Below are 26,300 nucleotides of genomic sequence, written 5' to 3'. Positions count from 1 at the left end.
AGAGAGCCTCTCTCTGACAAGCCCTTCCAGCATCCCTGAGATGTTGCCCGACTGTCCATCCTTGGAGGCAGTCAGGGGAAGATTATCGCTGTACCCAGAAGCCTGGCATTCCCTTTCACAAGACAAATGGGTACAGTCGATCATATCCAAGGGTTACAAGATTCCTTTCGAGGAAAGTCCCTTCACTCACAAAAATTCCCTTCCAGATGTTCCACCCGGTCTAAGGGAAATCGCAAAATTAGAAGTATCAAAGCTTCTACAAAAAAGGGCCATTCAGCCAGTTCCAACAGACCATTCAGAGCCCGGAATCTACTCAAGGTTCTTTTTGGTTCCCAAAAAGACGGGAGATTGGAGACCAATATTGGACCTCAGCAGACTCAACAAGTCTGTGAAAAAGACAAGATTTCGGATGGTCACACTGCAATCGATTTTGCCCTTTTTGGGCAAAGACAACTGGATGTGCTCAATAGACCTTCAGGATGCGTACTATCATATGAAAATCCACAGATGCTCCAGAAGGTTTCTCCGCTTTCGGCTGGGGTCCAGTCATTTTCAATTCAGAGCCCTGCCCTTTGGTCTCACTACAGCCCCCAGAGTGTTCACCAAATGCATGGCAGTGGTCACGGCTCACCTGAGACGTCAAGGATTCCAGGTGTTTCTGTATCTCGACGACTGGCTCCTCTCGGCCACCACCAGGCATCAACTTCTCCAAGCCAGAGATTACACCCTAAAGCTCTGCGCACAATTAGGAATTTCAATCAACTACGAAAAATCCTCCTTATTGCCCTGTCAGTCTATTACCTTTATAGGCACAAATTTAGACACTGTTCAGATGTCAGCAAACCTCACAAGTCAGAGAATTCTAGATATCCAAAACCATGTGCGGATTATCCTTGCCAACAAAAAGGTGCAAGCCAGACTGGTTCTAAAAGTATTGGGCCTCATGGCAGCTGCCATTACTCTTCTTCCTTTGGCCCGTTTTTACATGCGTCTCCTTCAATGGATGTTGTTCACCCAATGGTCCTTCCAACAGCTTCCCATGCGTCACCGGATTCTGGTGACACAAACTTGCAAAAACCACCTATCCTGGTGGATTTCTTCTCCCCAGGTCCATCAGGGCAGACCCTTTGTTCCCCCGGCCCCGGTAGCCACAGTCACTATGGACGCCTCCCTGATCGGGTGGGGGGGTCATTATCAGGGCAGGATGGTTCATGGGACGTGGCAACCGTTCGAATACCACCTGCACATAAATGTCCTAGAGATGAGAGCAGTGCTTTTAACGTTGCAAGCCCTCAACGACTTTCTTCCCTTGGGAACAATTGCAGTTCACACGGACAATATGTCCGTAGTGTGGTACATCAACAAGCAGAGCGGAACCAAGTCCTACCCCTTGTGTCGAGAGGCTCTCAGACTTTGGCAATGGGCGATCTCCTCTCATCGGTTTCTGGTAGCAAAGCATATCCCTGGGAAAACCAACATTTTAGCGGACAGATTGAGCAGAGCCATACTCATGCCTCACGAGTGGTCTCTCAAGCAATCTATAGTGGAGGAGATTTTTCAGAAGTGGGGCCGCCCATGTTGCGATCTTTTTGCTACTCCCCAAAACAGCAAATGCCCAGCCTTCTTCTCTCTCTTCCCACTTCCGGGCCATCCCCCAGAGACGCTCTTACCCAAGATTGGCCCCAGGGACTTCTTTATGCCTTTCCTCCCTTTCCATTGATACCGCAGGTACTCCAGAAAGCTGCCGTTTTGAGAGCCAAAATGATTCTCATTGCCCCGTATTGGCCTCGACAAATTTGGTTTCCGTTCCTTCATCGTCATCTTTTGGTGCAGCCGTGGCATCTGGACCCAGTGCCAGATCTTCTGATCCACCAATCGGGTCAGCTGCATCGGTCCATTCCTTCTCTCAACCTCACAGCTTGGTTGCTCCACTTCCTTCCTTAGCCAGGCTTCCTATGATCTCTAACCCTGTTAGAGATATCATAGTGGCTTCCCTTAAATCCTCTACTAGAAGGATTTACTCTAGCAAGTGGAAACGTTTCTCCCTTTGGGCGAAATCAAGGAACATAGATCCCTTTACTGCCCCTGTTCATGCAGTTTTGGATTTTCTAGCAGAAATCTTTCACTCGGGTTCTTCATCTTCCACGGTCAAAGTTCAGTTGGCTGCAATCTCGAACTTTCATGTCGGTTTTGCAGATCACAACATTAAGTCCCTCAAGCTTTGTAGAGCTTTTCTGAAAGGAGTTTTTCTCCTCAAACCTCCGGTCAGGAGTCCTCCTCCTCAATGGGACCTAAATCTAGTGCTGACATCCTTAATTCTTCCTCCTTTTGAGACAGCTGCTTCATGCTCACTAAAGTTTCTTTTGTGGAAGACACTCATCCTTGTCGCTATTACCTCGGCTAGGAGAGTGTCAGAACTTCATGCCCTGTCTGTTCGTCCCCCATCTTGGAAGTCTCAACCCAGGTAATTATAAACCCATCCGGCTCACCTGCCTTATATGTAAAGCCACGGAGTATTTCATAGCAGGATTAATTTATGCAGACATAGGCAATTTAACTGATCTAGTTCCCAATCAGTTTGGTTTTGTAAAGGGTAGGTCCTGTGTCCTGAACATAGTAAGCATCTTTGAAAAGGCTACAGGGGCTGTGGGCAGTTGTCATTCTGTTCATAGGTTCATGGGTTAGTACTAGGCTAAATGCCCTTGCGAGCCATTTTAAGCCTAGCCAATTATCCCTTGTGAGATTCAAACCCTGTACCTTGTGTTTGTAAGGCAAACACCTTAACCATTAGGCCACCCTCCCCAATACTTATCTTGACCTGGCCTAGGCTTTTGACAGCATCCCTCATCCTTATATTATTAAAAAATTAGGCTTCATATAAATACCTACATTGTCCGCTGAATTGCAAATTGCTATCCAACAGATCCCAGGTTGTAAAAGTTGCTTGTTTCCTATCTTAATGTAAATTTGTAACTAGTGGAGTGCCACAGGGATCAGTTCCTTGCCCTCTCCTGTTTGGCATTTATTTTGCAGATATCCAAGGCAATATCACAGAAGTGTGGTTGACCTGATTTGCTAATGACTACAAACTGGGCATGGATATCACTCATCCACTCATCCACTGATGTAAGACAGCTGCAGCAAGAGCTGGAATATACACATACATGATGTATCAAAAACAGGCTCAAACTAAACGAACAAAAGTATAGCACACTAATGTTTGGTAGAAAGGTTGTTCTCACCTCATATGCTATAAATGGTACTCCTCTTCAGACAGATTCAATCATAACAGACCTAGGTACTTTTGTGGATAAGTTTATATTATTTGATCATCATGTTTCCACCATACTCAGTAAATCCTTTTATCTCGCCCAGTTAATTTCCAAGGGAATATTTTCAAGATCGAAAGAAGTTATCCTACCACTGTATTCTTTCCTTATCAAACCAATCAATGAACAGAAATGTCCCCATTGTTATGTGCAAATCCAAGCATATTGCTCAAATATTTCTAACTAAGAAAATTAAAAGTCTAAAATCATTCAACTACCCTGAAAGATTAGCATTACTGTCCTTGTATGCAGCAGCCTGCATGTTGCTATAAGGTGACCCGTGACTTGCTTTTTGAGCCATGAAAGACCCAGTCTTATTTGACATCCTGTTTCTTTGCAAAATCAACAGCCCTTACTAAGGACTTAAATTTGCACTAACAAATAAATAAGACTCACTGGAAAGATAGGTCCTTAACTCAAGGTATTCCTAGCTTATAGAATAAGTTCATAGGTGAATACTAGGCTAACTGCCCTGAAGGATAATTTTAAGCCTAGCTAATAACCCAAGGTCAGAATCAAACCCTGCGCTTTATGTCTATGAGGTGAAGACATTAACCATTATACAAAATCCAGCCACCCTTATATTTAACTGCTTTTGCTGGATTTGCATTTTCAGAACTGATCTGTACTAGTCTGTGGAGTGAACCTTCATCTTTCTTATATATAGGTTCCTAGGCAAGTACTGGGCTATTTGTCCTTGCAGGCCATTTTAAGCCTAGCAAATTTCCTTCCAGAGGTGAGAATCAAATACTGTACCTTATGTCAGTAAGGTTAACACCTTAATCATTATGCCAGTCCCTGACCTGTACTCTTCCCTTATTAAACCCCTCAACACTTACCTCTGTAAATCAAAGTACTACTTTAGCTACCTTTAAGACTAGTCTTGATGACTGAATGCATAGACACAAATTTACATCAGGGTGGTCTTGTACAGTCCTGTTCGATTTGAGAGGTGGGCAGTATTAAGTGCTTGAAAAGGGTAACAAGAACTTTTAAGTTCACTTGCTTAAAGGTGTATAGTTCCACGATCACTTGCTTGGTATGTTGCTGTGTTTACCCCATATCTTGTTTTGGTTAATTTGATCAGGGTCTGGAATTCCCTGTTAAGTTTAGCAAGAGCAATTTTGGCATGTAGAGACCTAAACTTATTTCTATGTGCAATGATTGTTTTCTTTTATTATAGAGCCTGCTTATATTTGAGTTCCACCATAGGGATTTATTTTTAAATTTAGATTTAATTTACTTTGGAGGAGGACAGTTCCATCTTTACAGCAATTTAGATGTGCATAGGATTTGGCAGTAAAGGATTCTGCATAAGCAGTGGGGTTGTCAAGTTGGAAGGGAATGTTGAATTTAGCAAGGTCATCATTCGGTTTTAGTAGATTAGCATTAGTGTAGTCTCTGAATACCGAGTTATTGGAAGATGCTTCTGGCTTTACTCTTATTGTGAATATGATTGATTTGTGGTCTGATATGACCAGAAAAGAAATTACAGTTGATGGGGAGCAAAATGTCCCATGTTGGTAAGGATTATGTCCAGGATTTTATTGCCCCAGGTTGGGCTGTGGACTTACTTTTCCAGAGAGTTTGTTTTGATAAGGTCTTAAAATTTCTGGGCATACATATTTAAGTATGTATAAGTCTCCCAGTTGATGAAGGGGTAGTTGAAGTCTCCTAGGAAAATGGTGTTTGGCTTAATGCACAGGGACTCCATATGAATTAAGTAGGAGGTATGGGCTGAGGGAGACAAAGAGAGGTCCTGTAGTTAGCAATGATATGATAAGGGTTTTTGTTGATTGTAAGTTGGACCTAGAAAAGTCGAGGTCATTATTTTGTCTAATGAGTTTGAAGCTGAAATGTTTTTTTGGAGATAACACCACCTTTAGTGCTTTCATGTAGTCCATTTGGACTGATTGTGTGGTAGGTAATGAAACCTTGCACTGATGGAGTGTTCTCATTGGTTCTGAACCAGGTATGTTTTACAGTGCATGTAGTCATTCACATATTGATGTTTTCCAGCATAAGAAGTACTTGTAAGGAGTGCATTTTTTGTCAAGGCTTCTAGTGTATAGCAGTAATATCTTTATATTGTTTGGATTCTGTTTTATTATGCTGGAAGGTGTAGAAAACTGATGTTGCCTAAAAAGGGGACTGTGGGGGTGGACAAGGATTTAGCCAATTTACAAAAGTCTTGGCTAGCAAGCAGTTTGGGCTGTCTACCATCTCCTCCCTGGCTGATATAGTATTTCAAATGAATGACACCAGAAGCAAGCCATTTGTTGAAGTCAATTGGTTCACATCTTCCTGTGCATATATGACAGTCATGGTGCACCTAGGTGTAGATGACTTGAGTCATACCTCCCTGAACTATATGTGCACTATGACTGTCATATGTGCACTTGTGGTGTAAGGACTTGAGTGCATGTGTGATGTGGTGAATCCTAGCACCTGATAGGCAATAACTGACTGTGACCCTCTCCTTGCTCAGCCTGCTTGAGTGGTGCCTCACAATGGAGTCATCTATGACTAGGATATTGGATTTTGTGGAGGTTTACCTTAAGGGCTTTTGAACTGAATCAATGTAAATCTTGGATGTATGTTTTATGGTGGGTTCTGTGTTTGTTGAATGTATGCAAGGTTGCTGAAGCTACTTGTTTCTTAGGCTACATTTAGGATGTCTTTGTGATTTATGTGTGTTACTTTTAAGAGTTGTAGTTGTATGTGTTTGTTCTGTGTGGCGTATGATTCATATAGTGTAGTGTTGTTTGGGAGTGACAACCTGCTTACATTTTGAAATGGCTTTGTGTGAGAGTTTTGTCTCCAGAAACATTACATAACTACATCTCTCACACACTGTCAGTTTAAGTAAGTCACTAAACATGAGACATTTGCCACTTTGTCTCTGGATATCCACTTTGACCATGCTAGGTAGAGAGATGGTTGAAAAGTCCAAACACTTGGTTCCAGATGTGCACTAATGTGGGCTGAAGGGGGAGAAGTGCCTATGAGATATGGAGTCAATTTACCAAAGTGCTGTCAAAAATAAACAGTCTTGAGTCTACACATGAAGGGCAGCATGCTTCATAGTGCAAAACGGTGGCTGTTAAATACCTGTAGCTATAGAGTGCACAGTTAAGCACGGATGTGTGTTGTGCAGCTCTGTACAAATGCAGGCAACTTATAACAACACAGAAAAGCTGAAATAATCAAACAAGCACTCTGGTCCATAGCCTGCTTATATAGGGTTCTACAGCAATCAGAGTCTTAGAAATGGCTAGTTTTCTTTCTCCACTCTCACAAGAATAAAAACCAAAGGAATTCTTAGTTAGATTAGTAATAAATACCAAAATAACTGTACAGCTATTATAGTAACTTTGTGAAAATGCAAATGTATTTATCCAATGTGTTTCAAGGCTGGTGGTATTTTGTAGTCAAATCTAGAGGTAGCTTAGTGGGTAGTACCTCATAGTAAATTCAGTGATCATGGACAGTTGTACTGGAGTCCTAGCAGCAACACATGTTTCTGGACTCTGAGGTTGTTTTCTTATTGGAAGAAAGATAATAGAAGAATTTGTTTTCAGATTAATTTCAAATTATCCAGACAAAAGCAGAGAAGGAATACTTTGGTATAGAATGTTAATTATTACAATATGAAATATGCATATTATCACTTTAAGTTGGTTGTTAGAAGAAGAGGTGGATATTGCAGCAGTTACTAAGTTAAGGGACAGGTGGTGGCAAGGAAAAGAATGTGAAGGTCCTTATCCATGTTAGGAAGGTGGATATTATTTTATTTAAATGTATAAAATTATGTCTTGTGTTTTTGTAATATGTCCTGGTCTTTGAATGGGCAGGGAGATAAACAGAGGAAGTAATTGGCTTTGGGTATGATGAAGGAAGTGCACTATTTGATATATGAAAGGGCAGAGATGGCATAGCAGTTGGAATGTGTCATGGTAAAGAGGTTATCTATAATGTCAGAAAGAAAAAATTCCCACCAGCGGGTGTTTATTAATGTATTCTGGTCTAATGAAGAAGATGGAGAGCAACTTATAGACTCGGGGGATTTTAATAAGACACATTCATATGGGGATACTTTTATATCTTGTGTTGATGTACAGTGGGAAGGAAGAGTCAGTAGTTCTAAAAGAACCAAACCATGGAGTGCTGGTTAAAGCAAAAAGTAATAATGTCTTTTGACTGCAGCTGCCGCATTGAAAGGATGACGTTGAACCGTGGGTATGAGAACTGTTATGGGATCAATTTTACTTTAATGCTTGATTTACTTAACTAGAGAAGGGAAGTGTACTAATTCACAGAGATATAAGACTATCTGATAAAATATTAGAATTATTGTTTTATTATTATTTTTGTTATTATTATCATCATTATTATTATTGGTTAAGACAACAAAGGGGTGATGGAAATGGTTTGGTGTGGTATTAAAGAACACAGGAAAAAAACAATGTGTGTATGAATTGTGGGAGAACCTGATAGCAGTGTGGTGGCAGACAGACCTTCATTACCTGAAAGAGCAGAGCAAGGTAGGAAAGGAAACTCTGTCGGACATGAAGGCACTAGAGTAGGAAGTTCTGTGAAAGGTGGCAACAAATGTTAGGAAGAACAGATGAAGCACAAAACAGGTGAAGACCTATGAGGATGCAGACACAAATGTGAAAGAAGTTAGTAGAATAAGTGAACAGGGGAAGGATATATATATGTTAGAATATAGACAACCCCTTAGCAAATCATCCCAAAACATCTATTTCCACAATGGTGTAACATACTTTCAGTTCTACTGCAAGACTACAGTTGTGTGGACTCTCCTTCACCCTTACTGGGTGTTTTCTGATTTTTCTGATGTTGATAAATAAAGGGGGTTATGAAGAGTGAAGTCTCCCATATGGGGGAGGGTGGATGGGGCTCACCACCTGCAAAAAATAATGCTTTACTTATTTTTTTTCCAAATGTGTGACAGTTGTGTTCAGGACGTTTGCCTCAGGTAGTACGTATGCCAGAAATTTGATTACGACTTCTCATAGCTGATCCACAAGGGAATACCAAAGAATTTTCTAGGACAGTGACACTCCTGAAAGGGAAAATAAGGGCAGAGAGTAAAGCAAGAACTTAGTAACTACATATGGTAGAAGGGATTGTAAAATAAGGAGGTAGTCTTTGAGAAGATAAGACACAAAGGTTGGTTGGTATGTCCGCATAGGTAGTTGTCTAGAATACTGCTCAAACCATTGTTTGAACTGCTCATTCTGGAAGGTTGTTTGAATTTTTGAAGGCCGTGGACCTACTTGATATAACCAATGTGGCTTTGCTTAAGGGATATCATACTAATTCAACCTGATCCTTGACAACAGCTGAATTATAGCAGAGATAGATCAAATAACAAATAAACCAGCTAGATATGGCAAATAACAAATAAACCAGCTAGATATGGTCCACCTCGGTTTTTATAAAATATTTCATGTTGTGTTATTTAGTTTGTTAGTAAAACAACTAAGGAGTCGTAAACATGATGTAATGGTTTAGATCTTTGTGAGGTGGGTGCCAAATTGGTTAAAAGGAGTAGTGTGGACAGTAGTGTTATTAATATCTGAGAAGCAGGTTATTAATGGGGTGCCATGGAGATCTGTGTCCTCATGTTAGTGTTGTTTCTGAGATTATTTCAGACATAATTTATCAATGCACAATCAGTACACGGTCATTGGGAGATATCACTTACACCCTGAAACAGTTGTTATGGACAGGGGAATAAGCTTACAAAAATAGTTGTACCTGTAGGTGGCTTCATCACAGATCGAGACAGTTCTGTATAACAACTTGTAAGGTTTTGCAGTTTGTTATCTTCTGTAGGGAGTGATTTTAGAAAACAACGAAGGAAAAGTAGATATAGTCTTTATTTAATCAGTAATGAGTCAGTCCACACACTGCAGGAAAAGTGTTGCTAAGTCATATAAGATGCTCAGCTACTTTATCAACATGGAGATTTCTTTGAGTCAAAAGTTATTCTTTCTTTGTGGACCTATGAGGAAAAGTAGATATAGTCTTTATTTAATCAGTAATGAGTCAGTCCACACACTGCAGGAAAAGTGTTGCTAAGTCATATAAGATGCTCAACTACTTTATCAACATGGGGATTTCTTTGAGTCAAAAGTTATTCTTTCTTTGTGGAGTGTCTAGACAGGCTCAGCTCAGAATGCTGCTCCAGCTTTTGTATGGGAGACCTCTTGGTTTTTATAAATGTGACAAATTTGTTGTGCATAAATATGCTGAACAGATACAATTATTTGCATGTTTTGGCAAAGAATATCTCATTAATTAGGTCATCATTTGTTAAAAATTATTTTCCATGCATTGGGTATGAATGCAATAAATTCAATTTAGGACTGACTTGATCGTCATAGTGTGATAGGAACATGAATATATTTTACCAAATCAAGGAAATAAATTTAGCAACCTCTATTGGTTACCACCAAAGGATGAGCAAGTCTGGAACACAGTGTCACAAGAACTCCACCAGGATAATCAAAAACATTTTATTGAGCGCTTTCATCAGGTTGTAACCAAAGGCTTCATCAGAATACAACAAAACTTAATACACTCTTGTTAAGTGTACTAAAACCTGTGAGAACACATGACATAGTAAGTCAATGAAACTTCTCATAACATTAATTATAAACAGACTTTATCTAACACATCACATTTGAATTCATGGACAAATTTTAAAGTAAAACAGCAAAAAACACTGTTACCTAAAAAGTGACAGAAATGTTATAATAACATTTCAACAAACAGAAGCCATAATATACAACTCAAACATATAAAAACTAATAAAAACTATATAACATAAGAACACAGCTTTAATAGGCTGCTTATGCTGATGTCCTTAAGACCTGGGGGGGCACAGGCATTCAACTTAATTTGCCAACATAATTCCCTGAATTCTAAGTAGTCTTCCCAAGGACCCCCTTTAGGACCTATTTTGACCCCTTCAACAACAGCAAATAAAAAAACATGTATTTAGTATTTTTCTATATGCTTATACAAGGCATTATTTTTGTTTCCGTTTTTTATGTCCCTATAATGCTCATAAATTCTGTCCCTTAACTTTCTTTTAGTTTTCCCAATATAGAACATAAATTCAAATGACAAACCCAAGCCAAGAACCAAACGAACCACGGCACAACAGGACCCGGGAAACCAGCAGAGTTGCAAATAAAACTCACTTTATTATAGAATAAAACCAAGATAGAACCAAGCGCTTTCCCTCGGTTAATACCGAGCTTTTTCAAGGTGAATGACAAACACTTGCTGCTTCAGTTCCAATGTTTAAGTACTAATTTCAAACGTCACATGATCTAATTAATTAGCAAAATACCAGTATAGTTAAAATGCAGCCTTAACACCCTCCAAATTACAATTTAAACTACAATGGTTATATGCATAAAAAAATAATAAAAAACAAATCCAGTATAAAAATGTACGTTCATTAAACCTATACGCGTACAGGACTGACAAATGTGTGTGGTGATCCACATGTATATAAAAATGTGTCATAAAATTTTTTACAAGTACAGTTTAAGGAGCTTTTAATGATGTTCCTAATCTTGTGTAACTAATCCTAACAAGCTTATACACTAAAACCCCAATTTAAAATAATGTTTGGGTTTATAATTAATTTTATTTCCTGTACACCCAGGAAATACTAATTAGATGGTACGTCTTGTGTTAAAAAAATATATGTTATATTAAAAAATGTTTTATAAACGAGCCTTTCTCAACTTAAGGACACTATTAATGTTTATAGTTTCATTTAAACCAGGTAACATTGCTGAATCTAATTTCAGTTGCCAAAATAATTCCCTGTACTCTAATCTAGTTTCCCAACTGCCACCCCTGATATCCGGTATTACTTGTTCCAAAATCATAAATTTTATAAGCATATTGCTACAAACCTGGGAATGCTTGTAAAAGGCATTACTTTCTTTACCTTTAGATATGTCATTAAGGTGTTCATAAAAACTTCTCCTCAGGTGACGCTCAGTTTTACCTACATAGAAACTATGGCAAAAGAGACAGAGACCTAGGTATACTACACCTTTCGTTCCACAATTAAAATATTTGGTCGAGGTGAATCTAAACTTCCTAGAAGGAATGTAAAGTGTGTCCTGATTAAACATAGCATGACACTGTTTACAGCTCCCACATTGATGTGTACCAAGCTTCATTCCCTTTTTGTTCAAATGTGGAACGTTTCTTCTCTCAAACATTTCTTTCAAATTTGTGTCTCTCCTCCTAACAAAATGTGGATGGGGTGGAATAAGGGATTTTAATCCATCTTGTAAACTGAGAATAGGCCAATATTTGTAAATAATTTGTTCAATCGTATCCGAGTTAGTGGAGAAGGTATGAATAAAACAGTTTTTACTGTTAAATTGATTCTGCTCTTTATCTTGCTGCACACTTTTGAATCCTGATCCCAATAAAGGGGGGTAGCTAGTATCTCTATTGTGGGTAACTTCCTGTGTCAAAACATCTATCAAGGTCTCCGGATATCCTTTTTCCAAAAAGAAACCTTTAAGAGTTTTTATTTCTTCCATAAAACTCACCCAAGTACTGCACATTCGTGATGCCTGAATTATTTGTCCTTTAACAATGCCTTTCTTTTGGTATAGAGGATGTCCACTGTTAGTGTATGTAAGAATTGGAAAATAAATTCTTCCTGTATACCCTTGATTGAAAACATTGGTTTTCGTAATCTTTAACCAAAGTGACATCCAAATAATTCAATCTATCTCTATCAATATTGTATGTAAACTTTAAAAATGTGGTAGTATTATTTATGTAGTAAAGAAAGTCAAAAAGGGTATCTTCACTACCCTTCCAAACCATACAAATGTTGTCCAGGTATCTTTTATAGTACAGTATTTGGGGAAACCATGTACTTGAAAAAACAAAATGTTTTTCCCAGTAATAAAACACCACATTGGCGTATAGGAAAGCACAGGAGGCCCCCATTGCTACCCCTTTCCTTTGACGGTAAAATTCTCCATTAAAATGAATAAAATTATTCTCCAACACTATTTCCATAAATTCCAAAATAAGATTGACAATATTAGTACCCAGGCCTGATTCTGCAATCAGGATTTGGCAAAACCTTTCCAGTCCAGTGGAGTGGGGAATACTCGCGAAGAGTTCGACCACGTCTACAGTGACCATAAAGGTTTGTGAATCAAATAACTTCTGGTTAATGCCTCCCAAAAAATCCCAGGAGTCTTTGCATATATGTCCGATGGTAGCAACATATTGTTTTAGACTAAAATCAATAAACTTAGCCAAAGGTTCGGTGATACTACCAGAACCAGCAACTATTGGTCTAAACTTGAGTGGATCCAAGGATTTGTGTTTTTTGGGAATGCCAAATATCTGTGCTGTTTTTGGCTTATCAACATGCAAATAATTGTAAAGACGTTCATTAATCACATTTTGCAGAAGATGATCATACAACTGAAAATTAATTTTAGCATAAGCGATGTTAATTTCATTTAATGATAATAACTCATATTGCTCCACATCCTGTAACATGTTGTGAATATATGAATCATAATCTGCCGAGTACATCAGAACTACTCCCCTTCCCTTGTCGGGTTTCATAATTCTACACCCTTCCTGTTTCAAAAGACTAATCAAAGCTATCTCATCTTCTTTGAGGTTAGTAGGATAGGTCTTAAAACTACATTGTTGCATTTTCCTAATTTCCCTTTCAACCAGTTCCTCAAACACTTTAAGAGAAGGGTGAGTCGGGGGATTAAAAGTATTCCCCTTGTTAAGTCGTGATTGGTACTTTCTTGACCTTTAAAAAATACATTTAAATTCAACTGTCATAAAAAAAGCTTCAAATCTATCAGTGTGTTTGTTAAATAAGAAGAACGCGAAGGAATGAAATGAAAACCCTTTGAAAATAAATCAAAAAATACTTGAGTGGGTTCTAACTCAGTAAAGTTAAAAATGGTGAAGTTATTTCTTCAATGAACTACCTGTTTGTCCTTGGTTAATTGTAGTTCTGAAGGAGAAATCAAATTGTAAACAACATCAATTTCTGTGGGTTGTTCCAATTGTTGTGCTGATACCTCTGCCCCCCCCCCGGGGGGGGTACTGAAAATCCTGTGTAGATTGCTTCCTACCCTTCTCTGCGATTCTTTCACTTCTTCTCAGAGTTTCAAACCCTGATTGTTTGTGTGTGTTTTGATTGTTTCCCTCCCCCTTGTTAACAAATACATTATCTGTGTTGTTGTTTCTCCAATGCTTAATGTTTGGAAGAGGGTAGGCTAGCCCATCTGTATATTCAACAAGATCTCTGTCTACAGGGTGTACAGGAAATAAAATTAATTATAAACCCAAACATTATTTTAAATTGGGGTTTTATTGTATAAGCTGGTTAGGATTAGTTACATAAGATTAGGAACATCATTAAAAAGCTCCTTAAACTGTACTTGTAAAAAATTTTATGACACATTTTTTATATACATGTGGATCACCACACACATTTGTCAGTCCTGTACGCTTATAGGTTTAATGAATGTACATTTTTATACTGGATTTGTTTTTTATTATTTTTTTATGCATATAACCATTGTAGTTTAAATTGTAATTTGGAGGGTGTTAAGGCTGCATTTTAACTATACTGGTATTTTGCTAATTAATTAGATCATGTGACGTTTGAAATTAGTACTTAAACATTGGAATTGAAGCAGCAAGTGTTTTATCATTCACCTTGAAAAAACTCGGTATTAACCGAGGGAAAGCGCTTGGTTCTATCTTGGTTTTATTCTACAATAAAGTGAGTTTTATTTGCAACTCTGCCAATATAGAACACATTATAATACTGACACAGGGCAGCATAAACAACCCCTTTGAAGTTGCAAGAAAATTTGCCATTAGGTTTTATGGTTGTGTGGTTCACAATTCATGACCAAATAACATTGAGAACAGCCGCCACACTTTTTAGTCCCAATAATGGTGCTGCTGCTGCTTTCAAAAACATTTACCCTCTTAAGTAACTGCTTGATGCTTGAACCTTTCCTAAACACTCTTTGTGGCATATGTCCCACCTGGTCTAAAATGCCAGGATGACTCCAGAATAGCTGCCAGTTTTTCTTTAAAATAGTAGTAATGCTTTGATGGTCAGTGGAAAACTTGGTAATAAAGGGACAGAAATATTTGGAGGGATCAGCAGTATTAGTAGTCCTGTAACATTACCCACCATGTTAATCCCCAAAATAGGTAGGATGTTGTGATTATTTCTTCTACACACAATTTCTTTCTTTACTTTGGAGATCAAACTAGTGGGGTACCCTCTGGCTAAAAACAACTTAGTCAGTATTTTGCACTGCAAAAGAAAATCCTGGTCAGTACTGACCATTCGGGCCATTCTCACAAATTGTCCCTTTACTATACCATGCTTTAGAAATTCAGGATGGTTACTCTTAAAATGTAATAAGCTAATACGTAGTTGATAGGTAGGTTTCCTATACAGGTTGCGTACAAGGCATTTCCTGTCACAATCTTTCCTGATGTCTACATCTAAGTAGTTGATGCCATCTTTTTTGTGTATATAAGTGAAATTTAAAAAATCAGTGGTGTTGTTTAAATAATCAGTGAAGGTAGTAATGTCTTCTCCTGTATCGTTCCACAGGAAAAGCAAATCATCAATGTAACGTAAATAAACTGTTTGTTGGCAAACTCTGAACTAAGCAAGTATTTCCTTTCCCACATAAGCATAATGATGTTTGCAAACACTGGGGCACAAATGGCCCCCATGGCAATGCCTGTTTTGTGTAGGAAATACTGCCCTTCAAAGTAGACAAAATTGTTTTTCAATAATAACTCCATAAGGGTCACTAATGTTGCCACTTCGCTATTAATGAACATTTTACTGTCAAACAAAAACTCCTCAAACCACTCCAGACCGGTGGTGTGTGGAATAACATTGTACAAATTAGTAACATCCACTGTCAAAAAACTCACATTATCATGAAATACTACAGCATTCAGTTTATTCAGAAAATGCCAGGAGTCTATGCAAATATGCTTTTCTCCTTTTAATATATTTTTGAGAGCAAAATCAATGTATTTTCTCAAAGTGTGGGTTTTTGAGCCAGCTGCACTCACAATTGATCTCATAGGAGGGTTGGAATAATGTATCTTCGGAATTCCGAAGATACTAGGGACTTTTGGATGTTTAGTAACAAGAAATTCCAGTTGACCAGGGTCCAGTTACCCTTGGTCACAAAAGTCTTGTAAAACCACACCTACCCTATAATAGGACAAGTTAACAAAATGCAGTGAAACCTCTTCATAAGTGGTTTCATCAAACAGTAATGAATTCATTCTTTCTACATAGTCTTGCTTACACATAACAACTCCCCCCCCCCCCCCCCTTTATCGGGTTTCGTGACTCTAACTGTCCTGTCCTTACAAATGTCTGAAATCAGTTTCCTTTCAGCTTCAGTTAAATTGTCACAATTATTTTCACTTTGGTGACTTAACAGAGCTCTGATGTCAAATTCACAAATTTTCTCAAACAAAAGGCAGAAATGTACAGGGGGGTTGTATATACTTTTCCTACGTAAACTAGAACACTGTTCAGAAACATTAACATTGTTGAAAAGTAATTTAAAATTCAAGTTTCTAATAAACAACTTAAGGTCCAAGACCAAATCAACAATATTAGAGCATTTTACTGGCACAAAACTAAGTCCTTTGCTGAATAAATCTGCAGCTGTTTCATCAAACACACAACCAGAAAAGTTAAACAGTGTAAAATCAGCTTTTTTGTTTTGAACACATACCAAATTGGCTTCTGAGGCAAAGGCATCCGATTCAACAGCTGCCTGAAAGTCCAAAGGCTGAAAATCAACAGTTCCAGGAGAAAAATGTAACAAACATTCCCTTAGTTCCTCCGGTTGTTCCTCCTGTTCCTTCTCCGGTTGTGTGACTGTTGTGGCGTCCCTAAGGACCTGGAATTGGAAGTCTGAGCACTGTTCCCCACTTGTTGTTGGTTCTGCAGCCTCTCTGACCTGCGAGGAAAGTCCCGCCCTAAAAGGAATTGCTGGTTCACTTCCTCTGTTAAATCTTCACCTTCCTCATCACCACTATTGGCTGAATTGGATTGATAGACAGCATTAGAGGCAGGATTAGGAGGTCTAGGATATGTAGTACCTGAAATGCAAGCTTTGTTGTCCCTTTTTAACTTTTTTTCTTTTCGGGTTTTAACCTCAGCAACTATTTAGTTAGTTGTCAAAAATACATCCTTGTAAGCTGAAAAAGAGGGGTCAAACAACAAATCATTGTGCAGAACTTTATGAAGTTCAACAATCTCTGCCTGCAGAGTCTCTATAGATCTGTTGTTAAACTTAATAAAAGTTTCCATAAGTTCAAACCCCTGATGATCAAACAAATCCAGCAGTTCTTTGTGCATAGGTGAATCAGCTATTAGCCCTGTTGGAAACTTCCATCGTCTTAACCCTTTCGGCACCACCTTGCTCCTGATGTACTCCACAAAATATAAATTTTCCAAATCCAGTTTCTTACATTTAATCATTTTCCTTTCCAGACACATAAGTGATTGATTGAAAGTCCAGACCTCAGCTATAGAGCCTGAGTTTCCATTAAATACTATATCCTGTTTCAACCAATCTTGAATGTTAAAGTTGTTGTTAGCCCTCAGTAGTACAGAGGACACATTCACAGTCTGTTCTGCATTTATATTTACCGCTGTGGGCTGAACTGGTGTCAAGTCCACCTGGGTAGCTCCCAGTTGTGAAGCTGCCATACCAGAAGTACCCCCAGCTGCTTGTTGAGAAAATTGTTGAATCAGCTGGGTTAGTAGTCCAATGTTCTCCACAGGGTCAATACCCAAGGTCATAGTTCTAGTGGAAGACTCCATTCACAAGTCCCACCAACAAACAGACCAAGAACCAGAATGAAAAAGACTAATACCACCAAAGGATGAGTAAGCCTGGAACACAGTGTCACAAAAACGCCACCAGGATAATCAAAAACCTTTTATTGAGCGCTTTTGTCAGGTTGTAACCAAAGACTTCATTAGAATACAAAAAAACTTAATACACTCTTGTTAAGTATACTAAAACCTGTGAGAACACATGACATAGTAAGCCAGTGAAACTTCTCATAACATTAATTATATTATGGCTTCTGTTTGTTGAAATGTTATTATAACATTTCTGTCACTTTTTAGGTAAGTGTTTTTTGCTGTTTTACTTTAAAATGTATCCATGAATTCAAATGTGATGTGTTAGATAGAGAAAGTCTGTTCATAATTAATGGTATGAGAAGTTTCATTGGCTTACCATGTCATTTGTTCTCACAGATTTTAGTATACTTAACAAGAGTGTATTAAGTTTTGTTGTATTATGATGAAATCTTTGGTTGCAACCTGATGAAATCGCTCAGTAAAAGGTTTTTGATTATCCTGGTGGAGTTCTTGTGACATTGTATTCCAGGCTTGCTCATCCTTTGGTGGTATTAGTCTTTTTCGTTCTGGTTCTCAACCTCTATTGGTTTACATGTGTAAGCTTTTCACTGTCAGATTGTCATGAAGTTTATAATTTATGCTTTGAAAATTGTAATATATAATGTATGTAAAAGTGACAAGAGTTTTGAAACTCCATAAAGGGAGTAATTGTGGATATATCCTTCAACATCTGTGTATCCTGATCTTTTAAATAAATGTATGGGAACTGAAACTGTTCTTTTGGAAAATGAAAAGCAAAAAGAATGCATTATATGATTGCTTTAGAAGTATTACAGAGTACTGTTACATGATACATTTTAAAGTTATGGATTTTCTTAATTTAATTGCTCATAATTACAGTGGAATAAAGCTTGGCAGCAGAACCTTTAGAAGAGCTTTCAGAGCCAGAGGTATTTGAGTGACGCAGTTCTGGACAGCCGATTGAGAGACTCATAATGTGTGTTTTGTATGTATCTTTTTATATACCCAAGTTTTGACTGCATGCACCTGCAGGACCCTTAGAAGGAAGTTAGTCAATGTGGGTCTTAGTATGGAAACGAGGTTATAATAAACAAACAAGGTTGAATAAGTTCAGAATGAAGGCAAGAATGAATTATTCTCAAACAGAGTAGTGGGGCTTTACTAATTATTTGCTAAACTGTGTAGTGAGATGTGAGGCAGTGGATAAAAATTCCAGAATAAATTAAATGGAATGATCAGAGGTTGGAATTAGGAAGAACAACTGCACAGGGAAAAAGTTGCATTATTGGTTGGAATAGAGTGGCCTTTTTCCACTGACTTTGTTAATGCATGTTTGTCAGCATTCTGTTAAACTGAGTAATGTTGTCAAGGGCCTTCTGTCTGCATAGGCATGGAGACCATGCTGTAATCATGTTGATCTTTTTGAAGTATTTTTTCACATCTCTCTCTTTCTCTCATTATTTTTGCAGGACAGTACAGTCTTTTCTTTGGCTAAACTATTTGGTACTAGTCTTCGTTTGTTAGACCTCACTTCTTGTTTATCCATTACTGACATCAGCATTCGTGCAATTATTTTTTATCTCAACAATCTAACTGTGCTCCGACTTGGCTGGTGCAAGGAGATAACAGACTGGGGTTTACTTGGAATGCAAGATCCCAATGAAGAACACTGCCCTGAAACGAAGGTGAGTCTGTAAGCCTAAACCCCTCCCCCATTCAGCTTAGAAGGGTCATGGTGTACTTAGGAACAAATGAGTTGCGGCTTATATTAAAACTGCATTCTTTGGGAATACAACATAGAAAAACATTTTACTAAGTCCATACAGAAATATATTTTATAATTAAATCAATGGGAAAAACCTTTGTGATTGTTGACTTCATGCATCAGAGAACTACTTTATTGTTAAGAGAAAGAGAAGGTAAGTACAAATATAACCTCTAAGCAACAGATGTTTGATATCATGTGAACATGCCCTTAACTAGTATAAACAGAACAGTTTCTTTGTATATTTACCTTTGGTATGTGGGTAAGTGCACTGACAACATGTGACTAAATATGGGACAGTTAACCAAATATATTTTAACTAACCATATCATTATCAAAGTCAAATCACTGAAAATCACACGCTGTGAAAGACACATTTTTAGGACTGCAGGTCATTAAAATACATAAAAAATATTGCACAATATGTCATATTAAAGAGTTTAATTTTGTTAACTAAGTGCCCTATACACCCCTGGCAAGGATGCCTACCCTTTCCATTTTCAGTGCATTCCATTTTTTTATAATTAAATTGGAGAGCATTTAATTAGCAACCACTGATGCAAAGAATGCATCTCATACAGCAAGCCAACTATGACAAATTCAGAGAAAGTGGTTTGATAGCATCATCTTCCCAGATACTGTTGTAATTCAACTGTCTGAGTACTCACTTTTGGATACAAACTGGGTCTTTTGAAAAGCACAGAGCAATACACTAACAAATGATTAGACAAAAACATTCATTTAGTTACTTGTGAGTCAAGAAATGTGACATACATGTTTACATTTGTAAGGCTGTTGTTTGAGATTAGTAGATTCAGGACAATAATCTGATGTGTAAGGAGCAGTCAGATCTGATGAGCAATAGTTTAGTAGTTACACATGCCCTAGTTTTATCTGTAATGCTAGAGATTTCAACATCATTTTTATTTAAAGGACAACCACACCCACAGACTCAAAAAACATGTTTATTTCATCATTGTTTGGTGTTTCCTACATTTTAACACCACTCTGGGACTATTTAGAGCGTTTTAGATATTTTTATACGCAATTTCTGACTCTGACCACATGGGGTCTGGCATCTTGAAATAATTATGACTGTTTAGTCTGCCTCTAAGTATCCCAGAATGCATTGTTTGTCTCCAAAAAATTGCATCAGATCTGCCATGTTTTCCCTAAAGCTCCTGTCAAGTCCACTGATTTTACAGGCATTCACTGCTGTGTTATAGTCACCTACGTTTGGTTAAAATTGTATCCTTTTTCAATGACTACTTCAAACACAAGCAGTGCAAATGCTACAGAACAGAATTGAAAAGTGCATTTTATTGCTCTTTCTTCTTAGAAATGCTAACTTGATTTCTTTTGTGAAGGCTGAAATCTAGTTCTTCAAGGTATCTCCCCTCCGCCTTTACACCTACCTTCTCTAGCTGTCAAAGAGCTAAGGGTAATTTGACCCATTATCTGCATGTGATTGACAGCTCACAGCAGGTGACCAGACTAATGTACTGTTTTCTTGTCAGCTTTTCCTTACTTACAGTGGGAGATTTTTTTTGTTGCACTCATCTTGTCAAATTTAGAACCAAGCTTCATAGCACTGGGAATAATCACTGTTTTGCAAAGCATCAAACTCCCACTTATTTTTCCTTTCTGTTTGGTTAAATAGCTAACAAATGGTGCACTATAAACAAAATATTTCACAGACTTGCATGACAGCACCCACGTGCTTTTTTAAGTGGTAATTTAAGAAAATTACAGTACTGCATACTTCTTGTAATCTGATGTAGTGTTGTCGATTAATTGTTACAGACATCTGCTTCTTATGTAAAAACATGCAATTAATGTCTATGCATGGTCATTGCAAATTTATGCTCTTAGTTTTTGCATTTGTTACTTTGCTTCTGCCTGTACTTTGTCACATATCGGTAGAGCTCTTCAGAAAAGTGAGATTATAGTTTGACATTTTTGCTAGGTTAAGAGTGGGCTGGGCAAGGCAGCTCTGACATCACAATGTGGGAGGTCCACTGGCTGTTCTATACAGCATGCAAATCAGGCGGGATTACATCACTTTGGGGGAGGAAACGTCCCAGTAGCTAGAGCAAGAGCTCTGGCAGATGCGACATCATCATTTCAGAGCCAGTTAGAGGTTTTTCAACTTGGTTTTCAAAGTGAAAGTAAAACAGTATGGAACGGTAGGTAGCCTAACAGGGAAAACAGTTGAGTGGATTAGTTTTTAAAGCTGCATGGGTGATTTTTCTAGGCTGTATCAACGAACAGGGACTAAAAGAGACAGCAGGTTGAGCAGTCTGCTTTAATATCTCATTGTTGTCCTTTAAATGTTTAAGCCAGGTCTTGAGTTTTCACTAAATCTAATACTAATGTCACTAGATCTGGTTTCAGAATATCTCAGTTTGCTCGTATTTTTAACTTTGATACCATTCACCACTGTTTATAAAATAAAAAAAAAAATCCCTGCCTCAGAATCGGTTCAAGGTAAAATGTTTTTAGTACTGTTAATAGTAGTAAACATATATACAAAATGTTAAAACATTTGATGGCTGTTGGTCCTAACCACAGCACAGTCCCTTTTGTAATGTCTCCCAGTGCAAGAATCCTGCTTCAAAACTCCACTGTGAAAGTCCTACCACCAGAAGTCCCAGTCAAGACTTTCCACTACTTTATACAATAAAACTGTACCATTTAGAAATTAAAAAAGGGGATTATGGCACAGGTTGGGAGCATATTTATGTGTCCTTACTCAGTATAGCATTGCCCTTTCTAACAGGTCTTCTAGTAAGCAGGTGTAGGGAGCACGGAATACACACCAAAAAATGGATTTAGTGCTTCAACATTGTGGCATCTCTTAGTTTCTAAATATGTTGAGCAGTTAGATGTGTAGAGCCTTTAATTGCCTTATGAGTTATTTCAGCAATATGTCCTACCATAGCATTTGAGACAGAATAGGGAGTGTCTTTTCTCTGCTATGGTGTCCCCATTACCAGCCCAGTAAACAGAGCCACCAAGAATATTTGCAGACAATGTCTAGACACTGAAGTGCAGGCTGTTCTCCAAAGGGTTGCCCTGAATGACTTTGAAAAAGCTGAAATATATGCATACGTGCTGCTAACATTCTGATGAATATTGCATTAAACAACATCAACAACTGAGCCAGCCATAGCATTATCTGACACTAATGGTGTTGCCAGAGGGTGTATTGTGAGGCATATCCTCAAAGACCAAAAAGCATATTGAAATTCTGCTGAAAAGATTAAAAATGTTTTTTGATGTCTTAGCATGGGAAAAGCTGTAGGGAATTTGTATATCATGTTATGTCTTTTAAGTGGTCTCACATCTTTGACTTAATTTGGGTCATTACACCACCTGAAACATTGCACAGGGAGGAATAATTTTATTATACCTTTGACAAAAATTAACACTCCCACATCATTTGTTCCAAATTTGCAAAACCTGATCAGTCCAACCAAAAATATACTTTCTGCATCATGTACACCCAGTTCTAAGGTGGCACTATCTCAAACCCTCAAAACCCGCACTAGTAAATTATAAATAAGAGCTCCCTCTTTATTATATCTGAGTGATGCCTCCAGGTGCATCTGCAGTTGACTCCTACTGACGCCTCTAGGCGTCAACTATTGTTTGTTCATGTTTGCATCAATAATTCCAAAACCATGCTCTGTATAAGGTTTTAAAAGATTTCATCTTAAAGCTTACACAGTGGCAAACTCAACTGCATTAATATTTGACTTCTGTCTAGTGCAGGTAAATAGATATCAGCTGTTGTTTTTATGATATTAATTTATATAATTTTCACATTTTTCTAAATAGCTGAACAACCAAGTAACACAGACAGATCTCCTTAGTCTCGTATGAAAGCACTCAGCTAGATGAATAAACTGCAGCTGACAGCGTGTGTGTGTGTGTGTGTGTGTGTGTGTGTGTGTGTGTGTGTGTGTGTGTGTGTGTGTGTGTGTAACTTGAGTGGTTGTTGAGATATTGTAAGTTGTTTACAAATTATTACAAATATAATAGTTACTGTGTTTACTGTGACTTATAGAATTCAATTTAGGACCTAGAAAGTAAAGAATACTACTACTATAAAAATAGTTTATGCTGAAGAGTTTGCCATTTATACTTCTTTCTTAACCAGAGATATGAACATTTATTTGAAATGTGAGGACAAAATTTGATTCTTGCGAAAGGCTTAGGCTCCACCCATTGGAAGTTACAGTGCAAACTTCCGGAGCTCCAGGCCATCATGGCTTATATTATAAATCAGTATTTGTGATCTTTTAATGTTTTTTAGTGTTTTAAAGACACTTACTTCTGTCTCCTCTTAGAGTTCCTCTTACCCTTTGAAAATATATTTTAATTATGAGTTTGTGATGTTTCATTGTTTAAGCATATTTTCTGTCTGTTCTCTGAATAGCAGTTTGCTGAATAATAGCATTGATTAATGAGTGACATTTCTGTGGGGCCTGGACATGAAAAACATGCTTTTTGAGAGAAAACACACACACACACACACACACACACACACACACACACACACACACACACACACACACAAAGTTTTAATAAGGTGGTATAGTACAACTATTAAATGCTTTCACAGTAGGCCAGTCAGGAAACAATTTTAATGCACTTTATTGTGATAATATGAAATGACACACTGGTTATTTATACAAATATGTATTTTTTGTTATTTCTAGCAATTTGACGTTTTATCAAAGATGTGATAACGCTTTAATCACTTTAAGTTTTCAGTATACAGCTTTTTAATGTCCTTGTAAAACAACATGCTCTCCACATCTAGCAAATATTATGTCATGAACAAGTTTAGGCTTAAAAGGAATGTCTTTGACATTCCTTTAAGAGATGAGTAAAAAGACAACCATGCCAACACTCCACAGGGTAAATGCTGCGCTGTCAAAAATAACGAGTATAGCAACAATGTAGAAAACAACAGCAGCAACAACCATGCAATTCTTCTCAACAAAAACAACTCAAAAATAGAACGACACTTATAATATCCACGTAAAAATCTGGTTTAATAAGTGCACTCCGTAGTTAAACACTTTCACTTAATAGCTTCATCAGACCTTAAAACAGACTGAGTACAAAACATTTAAAAAGATAGAGCAACTAATCAAATTGCTCTAACTATAACATCACATCCTGACTGATGCTGCTACATTATTACAGAGCCTCTAGTGGATAAACATAATAAAAGCCTTGCAACAAACATCCATAATAGAGGCACATATCATACAGATATAATCTAAGAACTAATTTAAAACTAGTTTAATTCCAAACTTAAATATTATAAATGCTCTAACATTAATCCATGGTTTTTGCACATTTAAAATCAAAAGTTGATACCAAACAAAAGAGGGATCATATTTACATCTAAAGCACGAACTACACATCAACTAAGTTCTGCTTAATATATGAGCAGTGCAAGAACAGATCACCTCTAAATGAAATTTGCAACTCTTAAAACGTTAAAAGGTGCATTACAGCCCCATAACTCCATTAAACACTGTACGCAACACACGGAATCTAGTACATCAAATTAAACATTCTAAAGATATACCAATCTTTCCTAAATTTATATGTCCCTGCATCTATAACATAAAAATTATTAATTATAAACAAAAGACGCATAAACGCATCCTTATATTACTGGTTCCTAGAACTAGTCTATAAACAATACATCTAAATTAAGCAATGCTTACCATTACCTCAGCCCATCATATTCTCATAAAATAAAGTAATATAACAGTCACATAGGTTCATAGGTTCATAGTTAGATACTAGGCTATCTGCCCTAGGGCATTTATAAGCCTAGCCAGAGTGTATTTGGCTTCCGCCTCCCTATTAGATTAGCCTACTGTGCCTCTGTAAAGTAGGTCACAGAAGGTACCCTTTTCAGATTAGTTTACTGTGCCTCTGTCTAGCAGAGACACAGGAGAGATCCCAGGGGTGAATTTGCGATTTCCCATCCACGTGTCCAAATTTCGCTTGAAGAGGGTCAGCGAGGGGCTATGTCTAATATGAATTGGGATTCTATTCCAGAGTGAGGGGAGCCTCTGGGAAATGAATCTGTCCCTCCAGCATGTCCTATTTATTTTTGTGCTGAGGTTTAGGTCCCTGGAGCATGTAGCTCTAAGGGACTTGGATTTTTTGAGGTGGAGCATGTCCATTAATTCTGGGTTTGACATGGCTTTGTACGTCAGGCATAGATCACCTCTGAGTAGGCGGTAAGCAACTGAGTAGAGCTGGAGTTTCTTTAGTCAAGCTGCATAGGACATCTGTTTGTAGCCCATGATCCTCTTGGTGAGGTACTTTTGGGGTCTCTCCAGTTGCTGCAGGTAACGGGTAAGGTACATCCCAAAAGGGGCATTGTATTCAATTATGGGCCTGATGAGTGATGAGTAGAGGGGCACAATGACCTCTCTTGATCTAGATGCGAACCTTTTCGTGATAAGGTGGGCTATATAGAAGGTCTTTCTAACCACTTTGGCAACGTGATTATCAAAGGAGAGATTACTATCTACGTTGGTCCCCAAATCTCTAATTACTTCTTCCGATTTAATGGATTACCACCTATGTGGTAATTTGTGGGCACCTTGTTTTTCCCAAAGGGGATGACTGTGCACTTTTTAGCATTTAGCTTGAGGCCGTGGCTCTGGCACCAAGCATCTGTCTCTGTGAGACCCTTTTGGAGGATGCTTGTGTCAGCTGGAGATTCGATTATGGCCCCCAGTTTGCAGTCATCTGCGAACTTTGTCAGCCATAATCCCCCCGTGTTAGCCTGAACCTCAGAGAAGTATATACCGAACAAGAGAGGTTCCAGAACTGAGCCCTGTGGGATGCCACTTGTAACTGGTTTGGATTCAGACATGGCACCTGCGATTCTGACCATGTGGGTTCTATCTCTGAGCCAGTGTGCAGCCCATCTTGTGATATAGGGGTTGATATTTAAGCTGGTAAGCTTATTTATGATGCCCGAGTGGGGTATTGTGTCGAAGGCTTTTGCGAGGTCCAGGTAGGCTGTGTGGACTACCTTGCCCTCATCTATGGCTTTGGTAACTGTTTCAAAGAAATCAACTAGGTTTAAGAGGCAAGATCTGCCCTTAACAAAGCCGAATTGGGTAGAGTC

The 26,300-nt window shown here is 38.0% G+C and overlaps 1 protein-coding gene across 2 annotated transcripts in view; it reads left to right on the top strand.

Moving 5' to 3' along the window:
- Positions 1–26,300, top strand: part of LRRC29 (leucine rich repeat containing 29) — a 643,308-nt gene that overhangs the window by 282,182 nt on the left and 334,826 nt on the right. For both annotated transcript variants that reach the window (XM_044081426.1, XM_044081427.1), the window contains exon 4: positions 18,828–19,043. In XM_044081426.1, coding sequence (XP_043937361.1) covers positions 18,828–19,043 — 216 coding nt within the window. The remainder of the gene's footprint in view (positions 1–18,827; positions 19,044–26,300) is intronic.

Source organism: Protopterus annectens, chromosome 8.part0 (assembly GCF_019279795.1).
Source record: "Protopterus annectens isolate FY-2018-M chromosome 8.part0, PAN1.0, whole genome shotgun sequence".
Taxonomy (NCBI): Eukaryota; Metazoa; Chordata; order Ceratodontiformes; family Protopteridae; genus Protopterus; species Protopterus annectens.
This window is presented reverse-complemented; position numbering and strand designations above follow the sequence as displayed.